We start from the raw sequence: 10781 nt of genomic DNA on the forward strand, positions 1-10781 counted from the left end.
CATTTTGACGCAGTTTCTCGTGTGGAATGACACGTTCTTATCTTTGACTACGACGATAGTGGCATCGGAAAAACTTTCCTGTTTCACAAATGTTTACTTGACGTTATCTATTTCACCTCCCCCATGAGCGAGTCACTTGGCAACCTGTCTCTTACATTCACAAGCTGGTTACAGAGGGTGCGGGTGCGCAAATCACATTTCGCAAATACGCGCGAAAGTGCCTTACTTAATCGCCCATTTTACGTCTCTGCCTCAACGCGATAGAAGGCCGAAAACATTTGTTCCTCCAAAGTGTGCATATTGCCTTTTGATTGGGGATGGTGAACACCTGCTTCTACGAGCCTGATTACTTCTACTGTGGCACTCAAGTTTAGAGTAAACCTGCATAACCTCGACCTAGCTACCATCAATAGGCGCGACCACCACTATAGGTGCTGCGTGTTACGTAACATAAGTGTTGTTGAACCAGCGGTCACAGCCCACTCAAGCGAGACATTATCATAGTCGTCCGTTTCTGTGATCAGTCGCGCCCCACATAATACAGCTGCTCCATGCAAGAGATGTAAAATTTTGACCTAAACACTCTCTTTTACTACTTATGCACCAATACGACTTTCGTATTATAAGAGCAGTGATAGGATATCGATACGGCTTTCGTAAAGCTGCACATGGGCATCTTTATTCAAAGGGTGCGTACTTCATCTGCAGAGAAAGAGGTGCATAATCGTTAAAAGATGCCAATGCTGCATGCTTTCAGAGCTGCAACAGATGTACTTCTGCAATATCACGTAATGTCTTTTGCGCGTGTAACGCGAGTCATTTATAATGAACTTAATAATAATAATAACAAGAATTACGGTTTAACGGCTCATAATAAACGTTAGTCGGCTAGAACCAGACAGTGATGCTAGAGATTCCATAAGAAATGAAGCGTCGTACGTGCCCGATCTTTGCAATCCATATTGCAGTCGTTTTCAGAAAAAAAAAATGAGCATGATGGCGCTTGCGGCCCCGTCTCAGAAGCTAGGGCCGGAGATCCCGCTTCTCATGGATTCTTTTTTTTTTTTGTCTCAATTTCTTGTCGCCAACTAGCCCAAATTGCCACACTTCTTGTCGCCGCTTTACAATCGCCTTAGGCACCCCGCTGAAGCGCTATCGAATCTCGGTTCGGAGCACTAATTTAGCCTAATCAAGTCTCACCGCGATGGTTGAAACCGCCAAAGAAGCGCGCGCAGACAAAACACGATTGTAAAATTTCCAAACTAAAGCGGGGCACAGATGGAGATACAGTTCTGTAGACATGCGGGGTACGGGAGATAACGAAGTCTGTTGGAAGCTGGCTTCACGGCGAATGGCAGGCTGGCGGAGGTGGGAGAGGTGCGAGCGGTAGCGAGAAACGCACGCCAGGGCCGGGTGGGATTCAATAACGGCGCGGGAAACTGTCGTGGAGTCCCGCAGCCGGCGACCCGTTTTCCCGCAGCTCACGTCGGCCTCTCCCTAATCCAATCTGTTCCCCTGAGCAGTCGCTCGGCGCCGGAGGGGTAAGACTGACCTCGGTTTCACCCGACGAAGGGGGCGGCCGGTGCGCTGCCCAATTAGCGGCGGCCACGTTGCGCCCAGCTCCCTAACGATTGGCTGTAATTAAGCGTTAAACGCGGCCTGTCGCCGCCGCGGTTCTGCGGGCGCGGCTGAAAAGCGCACGGGAGGCCGACCGCCTGCCATGGGCACCGCATCCCACATTCCGTGCAGCACGCGTGGAGGCAGACCGGTGCCGAGGCCATCGCGAGCCTTACACTCCGCGGCAGCATCGAGGATTTATAAACGGCGGCTCGTATTCGTCCAGTTGAACAATCTAGCGACCAGAAGATAAGTCTATCACATGGCGATTTGTGTTGCGCTATTCCTGAGTGGTTGATGTTTGCTTCCTTCGTTTCTTTAACTTGCGTCATATGCTGGGCGGTGCGTCGAACGGCGCCACGATGTGACATCGATAGTAACGGCCACATCGCACAAGACATACGAAGCTCTCCTCTAGTCACAAAGGCTTGTCACGTCTCTCAGCAAAGCGCGGCAACTTGAAATGCCTCCAGGACAACACATTCGTGGCCACCTCAGTGCGCACTCGCGTATAAATATACCAAATAAGTGGTCTAATTATTTACCTTGCGGGCTAGCACCCTGTTGAAACTTTTTAGCCAAAACACGGACAGTCAAGATCAATTATTTCGTGTGAAAATGAATTCACGGGAGAACTATGTTTTCGGTATTTTCCTTACCTGCAGACTTCCACTCAAGACAGAGAAGTATTGCAAATAACACACCCCAGTGCATCGACATTACCGTTGCATAAGCACTAGTAACTCGCCAATGGTCAAGTATTTACGGTGATCAACTGGGAATCCCGGCCACGGCAGCCGCATTTCAATAAAGGAGGAATATTTCATCTGCTTACCCTTCGGTAAACCGTAAGGAACAACACATGGTTGAAATTCCTCCATTAGTAGGCGCACATCATAATAATGTTGTTGTTTAGGGACGTAGAGCCTCGAAGATTATTTTGAAGCGAAACTACATAGGAAAGTAACTGCCCTGTCTGATATTTCGACTATCTCGTGGTACGTGCTTGGTTTCGAACGTCTTGGAGATAAGGGCAACAATGGATTTCCAAGGGCTGAGTTGAAACTTTTCTTGCTGCCTTCATCATAATAAAACTGAACCAGTAGGTCAGTGTATTGGAGTCAAACAATAAATGATACGAGAAGAATGAGGCTGAAAGTATACAATAATAAACTTGACTAAACTGATTTATTTCAGAGAGAGCGATCATCGTATGGTAAATAACAGTTTTCATACATTGCACTCGCCGGATAGCGGAGTATACGTTAAGCGAAATGAAACAGAGTTTTACAAACAAAAAACAAAAGAAAGCATGGTGTATTCTTGCGTCCTATATAAGAATCGATTTAAGACTATATAAAGTCAAACGTGTGTTCATAAAATAGTTGAGTGTTCAATTTTTATTGATATATGAGAGCTTGTAGAATGTCTCATGGTGTTCGGCACCGTTCAGCAACGAGGCGCCAATATACGTTGACGCTTAGCGGGACTACTCCACCATGGCGACTAACGCCCACGATCATGATTTATTCATTCTGGCAGCTGAAGCTGTTAAAATATAGCTGGACCCAGTGCATCGTGAATCCCGTACTCAGATTACAGAAAAAAATTATAATAAAAACTGGTACTCGTTCTGCACTCGTTCAAGAGTCGTCAGCTGAGAGAAACGGTTTGATGTGCACTCCCGAGTAGTAGGCCAACGCAAGCCGGTGCTCATGGATTCACAACCACGCTGCGCTTCAGTACAACTATAGTTGTACTGAAGCTACGAACTTCAGCCTCTATAGAGGCTGAAGTTCGTAGCTTGAGCCATGAATGCTGGAAGACGTTCCACTTCGCATCGGCCTTTAACTCGCTCCACCAAAGAGTGACATTCCCACGTCGACATAGTTGTCTTGCTGCAGCACTTCTTGAAGCGGTTTTGTTAGTCGTCGCTATCACACTCCAAGCAGTAGGCGACGAAGAAACACCGTTGGTGCATGAGGAAGCTCCACTACTCCGACAACGAGCAGTCGCACGCTAACACGAAGCGAAACGCAAAGAACCTTAAGGCCGAAATATACGCAGCGTTTCTGCCAGTGCTGCCTGGCTTTGCGTCTCTCGGCGTCATCATATAAACGCTGTCAGAGAGGATAGCCAACCGCATGGAAAGCGCTGAGGCCCGCGCAGGCGCAGGCGTCATACATTTCAATCAAAGGCAATAAACCGGACACCACACAATGCAGTGGGCAATGGCCGTCGATAGACCAACAAAAAATATTCCTGATTGCAGGTTTTATGTCTCATTTGCAATCCTGAGGTGACAGACACAAGTCAGAGTGCCGCCGAAAGAAGTTTTTTTTTTTTAATTTTACATCTAGCGCCAGCTACTGAGAATACGAAGAGCCGCGAACTCGTAATATAATGCCTCTGAGCTTTAAAGCTTTTGCACATTTTTGAGGCCATGTGTTCAGTTGATACATTTATGACGGCTAAGCTTACCAATGAATTGAAGGATGGCGCTCGAAGACAGTTGGAAAAAATTCCGGACATTCGCTGTAGAAGCTCGAGAGAAACAAGCTATGTCAAATACAGTCATCATTTGAAAACTTGCGGGACAAACAGAGCACGGCGATGACTTAATAGATCTGAAGCGGGCGGCAGCCGTTTTGGCAGCAGTAACAATACCAATACGGGGCGGAAGTCGCTCTCAGTCCCACGCTTATTGGTTCTTCTTTCATCGAACCACTTCCGGCGTCGACGCCGACGCTGCGGAAATCTGGAACGTCCAGCATTGGACGTTTAGGCCACAACCACTCATAGCGTTGATGCATAATGACGCCGGCATTTGTATACCCAGGCGAAAACGCGGCATATAGTTCGGTTTCGATTTTAACAGCGCTGGGGAACTGAAACTAGAAGAAAACTGAGGGCACAACACGAGCGCTGTGTTGTTCCCCTACTTTTCTTCTAGTCTTCGGTCCCCAGTGAGCAGTTAAAATCAAGATGAATCCGTACCAACTCGTTGAAGGTACAATTCTCATATAGTTCGGCCTTTAGCGCGTTTAGAGTGATACGTCGACGCTCGGCCATCGTTCTTCACTGGCATCGAGGCGCCTTATCTGCTTCGACGCCAAATCGCTCCCCATAAGTTTTCGTTCATGACGCAGTACTTCACAGGCGGCGGCACTTCCCAAACCACCTAGCTTCACCAACTGAGAGGACCGCGCGAAATTCAATGCGTGAAAGACATGATTGATATGAGGGTTTTACATCCCAAAACCACCATATAATTATGAAAGACCCTGTAGTTGAGGTCACCGCAAATTTAGACCACCTGGGGTTGTATAATGTGCACCCAAATCTGAGCACACGGGCCTACATAATTTCCTCCTCCAACGGAAATTAAGCCGCCGCAGCCTGGATTCGATCCAGCGACCTGCGGGTCAGCAACCGTGTACCTTAGCCACTAGGCTGCCGCGGCGGGGCAGTGAGAGACATCAGACGCGTTTTTATAGCCTCGGCAAGTGCGTTAGTATCGTATAGCCTGCATAGAGCGCCAGGCGCCCATGTCACAGACCAAGAGGTCGTGGGTTCAATTACCGGTAGAAGAGCTTAATCTGCTAGTTTTTTTTCTTTACTCATCTGTTAGTGTGCATTTTACTGACGTCATATTTGTGACAAAAATGCGTTAGTGAGGTCGTCGTGAACTACGGCATAAAACACATTTGTGTTAAAATAGGGGAAAACACGTAATGAAAAGAAAAACAAAAGCTACATAGCCATGTGAGCATCTTGACGTTGTGCTCAATCTGCATGCATCATGATCACTTTGACGGCAAGGCAGTGAGCGTGAATTCAGACATCAACAGATGCACTCTTTTGACGAAGCTAGATCTGACACAAAAAATTTTGCTGCTACTTTTGTAGGTCAAGTAATTCACCACCCATTACGCTACCGCAATCTCTTGAAGTAGCTGCAAATAACAAATAATTGCAACCTAAATTACGAACATAACACTGACAAGGTGCGCACAATTTCTTTGAATGTGTTTTTTTTTTACAACGTCTGCAACGCGACGTAAAAATGAGAGCGCGATGTCACGTGTGTCCCAATGTGATCACGCTGTCGAAAGTTTTAAACGATGGACAGCAATTGAACTCTGCATTCGTCCCAGCGGACTCTTTCCCTTGGAGCTGCGGAAAGAGATATATCAGGCAACCAGGTAGGTGTGTGAGCTACGGCCCGAGGGAGCGCAGACAACATTGTTAGAAAGACCCTTCTTCAAGGCTGCTTGGTTTTAGATTGTTAAAGTGCCAGTGTAGCCTGCGTACTCGTTTTCAGGCAGTGTATAAAAAAGAAGCAAAATTTCACAAGTGAAGTGATAAACGCTCATGAAATCAACAGCGAGAGAGAGAGAATTGTTTGAGCACTGCTTCTTTGAAGCTCTCAAAAGAGGAGATTATATAATTTGGTGTATAGATCTACAAGAGGCAAAGTGCCAAATGATGATAGTCGTACATTTATATTTTCAAGCTGTTTGACTTCGAGATCACTGCCATTGGCTGGTTTGGTGTATGTCTGTTTTGCCCCTTCCATGTAAACTATCAATTACCGTGGATATTGCCTGCTCTATCTTTACCCATGTTCAAATTAACCAACTCACCAAACCATCCTCGCGAGTAAAATAATATAATAATGTTGTGCTAGCTTCTCACGTGCTTTGCAGTTTCCGGGAAAATGTTTAGAGAATATTTAGCAACTTCCTGTACACTGGCTTCTTTCTGCTAAAGACAATTCTTGGTGGCTTTTAACTAAGTGATCAGCAAGCTCGCTATGCTGCCGACCAGATGCTTTGTAGGTATGGCCGCAATAATATTTTGTAATTATGATAGTTTTCTTGCACATTTAAACAAGTTTAATATTATCGAGTTTGCTAGAATAATGATTTGGGGGTATACGCGTCGGTACACTGTGTATACGTAGAGCCCCCAGCTAACTCTACCCAGATTTTAAAAATGTGTCGATGCAGTTTATGACGGCGTGACCAAACGCATGTTGTTTAGAATTACATTGCGTAAGCCGCATTATTTCCAGCGTTTTTGTTTCATTGCTTAATAACGTAAGCATCAAGCAAGCCATTTCTAGGGCAACGGAGCTACGAAAGATATTTCAATCAGAAAATTGAAGATCGGTTGGCAAAACGACCGATTATAAAGTTTCCGAATTTGTATCTATGAAGTAGTCTATCATACATGAGGTACACAACGTTTGAGTCTGGTTCTTGATGGAGCTGGCGGTGCGCTACATTTTATGTTTTCAGAACGCCGCGTTCACATGCCGTCCTGCTCGACGAGACTGCCACGCTGGCGGGCGTACGTGAAGAAGGATTACAGCGCTACGGCGGCGCCACCGAGAAGCACGTGGTGAGCGACTTCACACCGAATGCAGCCAGCACGTGTCATGAACGCCCTCGTCCTTACTCTGACCACCAGCAGCCACGCGGTCGAGTATCGCGTTTCAATCACCAAGTACTTTACATACAGCCTAATAGTCATAACTCACAAGGCGACATCCCATAAAGTATGAAGCCTCTTCTACATAGGCATCTGAGTCTATATATTTAACGACTAATAAGCTGCGTAAGTTCAAACCGCTTCTTTCTTTCTTTATCGCTCGCTCTCATGTACCATGATACTCAGGCGTGAGTGCATTTTTTCATGATACCTGCAATCAATTCCTGCTGCTGCGACAAGCACAGCACTAGCATGCAGCCGAATCGTCTCCACTGCGCCTAACTGGACTTCAGCCGCTCAACCCGGATTCCTGGCTACGCACGTGGCTGGCAATCAAATCAGGCTCGGCGGTCCCTTGTGGCTTTGCACCCCGGCCACGCAGCGAGCGCTACCAGCGCTACTTCGCCGAGCGGCCTTCATCGAGTTTCCCCCCGGGGATGGTGCCGGCGCTTCCGGTGTCGCGGGTTCGGGCCAGGAACGAGCGCATCGCGGCACACGAGCGCTCAGACGGACACAGACTACAAGCTGAGCCCCCTTAAAATGCTCGACAGGCGGGTTACACTGGAGTCACGCTCAGTGAACCATAGCCTCTAAGTGGATAGCTCACTCCTGGTAACAAGGACACTGATGAACGACGCTCAAAAATCAAACTGCATAACGAACAATAGAATTAACAGCATTATATATGTGTAACTTTGATACCGAGAAAAACTGTAGCTCCGATTTAAGCACTAAATCTCGTTTCACTGGTGTTCCAAGCTCGGTAACAAACAAAAATCCAGCACTACCCCCACCCATGTCGTCGATCGTGACGATGGGCATCAGCTTTTCAGGACTGGTAGCTCAAAGATGGTTTAGGACAACGCTAGAATTCAAGGTTTGTCTCCGCAAGAAAGGTGTGGATGCAATTAAATAGCGCGCCCTATAGAATTCTGTGAGTTAGACAGCTCATAGTCGGCCACTTTGTGCGTAAGCTTTCATAGAGCAAAAGATGAACAAGTGGACTTGTAGAGCTGTGGCACTCGATCGCATTAAGAAAAGACTGTTTTGGGCGAGGAAAATTTCAATAAAAAATACCGAAGGTGGGCGCCGAATGACAAATAGATGTTAAGAATGAAAATATTTGTTGTGTTGGCACATGAGCCAGGTTTAACAAACTTCTAGGACCAAAAGTCGACAATTCTATAAAATATGTCGCATAACGAAGCTGGTACCATTACTTTACAGATATGTTTAAATAAGTTGTGTTTTAAATATGACTTTACCGTAAAGAAGATGTAAGTTTGTGTCTCTGATTCCAGATAAAAGTTCCACGGTCTTGGCAAAATTCTTAGACAATGCTGACACCACTGCTATGCGCACCATATTGTTTTATGCAATAACGACGAACTGTCAGCAAACGACATGCATAGCATAGACCGGCGGCAAGCAGTGGCATTTATCGAGTTATCGTGGCACATAACCGTTTATGATGTAGCAGGACGGCGACAAGATACGCCAACAAGCCGTGCTGCCTTGCCCCATAAAACAGCGACCTATTTCTCCGGGGTTGGTCAGTCCGCCAGTGGTATTGTCTACACAGTGCCAAGGGCACTTAAACGCGTTGCTTCCGCCAGGCTGTCTTAAAGGGGCCCTGTAAAACTATTTGAGCATGGTCAGAAAGCGCTGCTGATCTTAGGCGATGCTGCCAAGAACGCGCGAACCAAACATTGTGAGCATGCTTCCTGAAATTTAAAATTAATTCTCGGTCAGCTAGAAACAGCACCTTCTTCTCCTTAATATCGGTTCCATAGACCTAAATTGAGACACCATGTACTCAAAGTTCACGAGCGTTGCCTGAATCGAGCATCGTGAGCTGCATAGTTACCGCGCCTGCCACGGGATCCCGCCACAGTGAGTTCACGATTAGGGTAAGCCGAGCATTCGAAAAAAAAGAAAACATAAGTGCTGGAAGGTGATGCGCCCGCTCACGAAATGACGCAACTTCTTGTGCCCTTGTCATTTCTCCTCCCTGCGTAAATGTCAGCGCGTTCGCCAGTACGAAAGGAGAGAGAAGGCGCTTGAAGCGTGAGAGAAACGCCCATAACGCAGTCACCCATTCTGCGATGCAGTGCAACTACGGGCGTGTTCACTGCTCGGCCGTAGTTAGGATACCATCTTTAAAACATCCCATCAAGGTGATGACGAAGCAGAAAGAAACAATGCGACACACGCCTTTTCAGAGCCTTTTTTGAACTCTCGGGGTAAGTATCACAGGCACATGCGCATGGTACCTGCTATGCCATGAGTGAACTCTTATGCAATAGCTTGCGTATTGGTTGTTTCTTTCAACGTCATAGTTACAAGAATAAGTACCTCAATTCACATAATAAACACGCAACCGGATATGACAAGTTAATAATTGTCACATGCTCGAATTATATAGAGCGATCACGGTAATCAGCGTCCACACATATTTCCAGACAGAAACTGTTGTTCTGCGCCCATCTTTGCTATTAGCAACTTTGAGCGTGAGTCTTCCACGAAACGGGGCTTCCGCGGCTAACTCAGGCCGCCTACGTCGACTAAAACAGACGTGTCAACGCAGGCGTATGCAGCTTACCGGACGTAGTCGTGTCGGCAGTAGACGCTTCCGTGTCGCACGAAGCACGACGGCTGCCGGTCCAAGGGTGCCCCGCACACACAGCACCGCAAGCAGCGTGCGTGCCACGAGCTGTCGCTCACACGCAGCAAGAACCGGTCGGCGATCAGCTCCCCGCACGCACTGCACAGCTCCGCCTCGCTCTGCGAAAAAAACATCAGGTATTTTTCATACGCTCACAGGCAGTATGCATACATGCTTCCCGAAGAAGTTTAATCTTTAGCAATAGTTTGGTGTAGTATAGACCCAATCCTTGCTTGTAAGTAGGTGTGGGCGCCGTCGACATACTGATGCGCTGGTAGTGATATCACGGCGCAGGAGGGTCCTCCCTGACTCGAAGCGCTGTGCTAGGAGGCAGCTTTGAAGCTACTGTGCCAGCTGTCACTTGAACATAGAAGGCGGTAGTGAGCCATGGGCTGAGCGGAGCCTGCGCACCCCGACGTCGCTACCAGCACCTCACTATTTCGACGGCGCCTACCGTTGTTCACAAACATGGGATAGGTTCTCGGTAACCAGTGCTCTACTTGCAACTTTATAAAACGCTCCGTGAGGTGAAAACACTGATAAAAAAAACAAAGATGTCTACGTTTAACAGTGTCAATGCGGCACCTTCGCTTGGCGCTGTGCTAAAGTTTATTGATTGTGGCGACAAATCGTGTTGCTTCATAGAATGTGAAAGGGTGCTCCCGCTGACTGCCTCATTGTCATCGGCATAAAGTATATCACTGGTGAAGCCGCGGAAATAGCTGTGCTGTGTATACAAACATCTAACCTTTTCGGCGAACCAAAATATACTTACTTCAAGTTAAAGAACCTGTCTAGCAAGCCCGAGGTTGAAGAAAGCAACTGCGGGCACCCCCGAAAGGTGTTAGCACTTTTGCGCCGCATTGCTACACTGCTGCAGGCAACGCCTTAACAGTTTTCCAGGTAAGTACGCTGCGACTCGTGCTGTCGATTGCATGTTTAATATTGAGTTCTGTTGTCCCATCAAAAGCTGATGGTGCATGCCGTTCCCTTGAATAGAGAA

General features: G+C 47.1%; 1 protein-coding gene across 1 annotated transcript in view; it reads right to left on the bottom strand.

Annotated features, from left to right (window-relative positions):
* The window catches only part of Awh (LIM/homeobox protein arrowhead), a 74865-nt gene extending 64810 nt beyond the window's left edge, over positions 1 to 10055 (bottom strand). The window contains exon 1 of the mRNA XM_037414292.2: positions 9716 to 10055. Coding sequence (XP_037270189.2) covers positions 9716 to 9912 — 197 coding nt within the window. The 5' untranslated portion in view covers positions 9913 to 10055. The remainder of the gene's footprint in view (positions 1 to 9715) is intronic.
* Positions 10056 to 10781: the final 726 nt, after the last annotated feature.

The sequence above is a fragment of the Rhipicephalus microplus genome, chromosome X (assembly GCF_043290135.1).
Source record: "Rhipicephalus microplus isolate Deutch F79 chromosome X, USDA_Rmic, whole genome shotgun sequence".
NCBI lineage: Eukaryota > Metazoa > Arthropoda > Arachnida > Ixodida > Ixodidae > Rhipicephalus > Rhipicephalus microplus.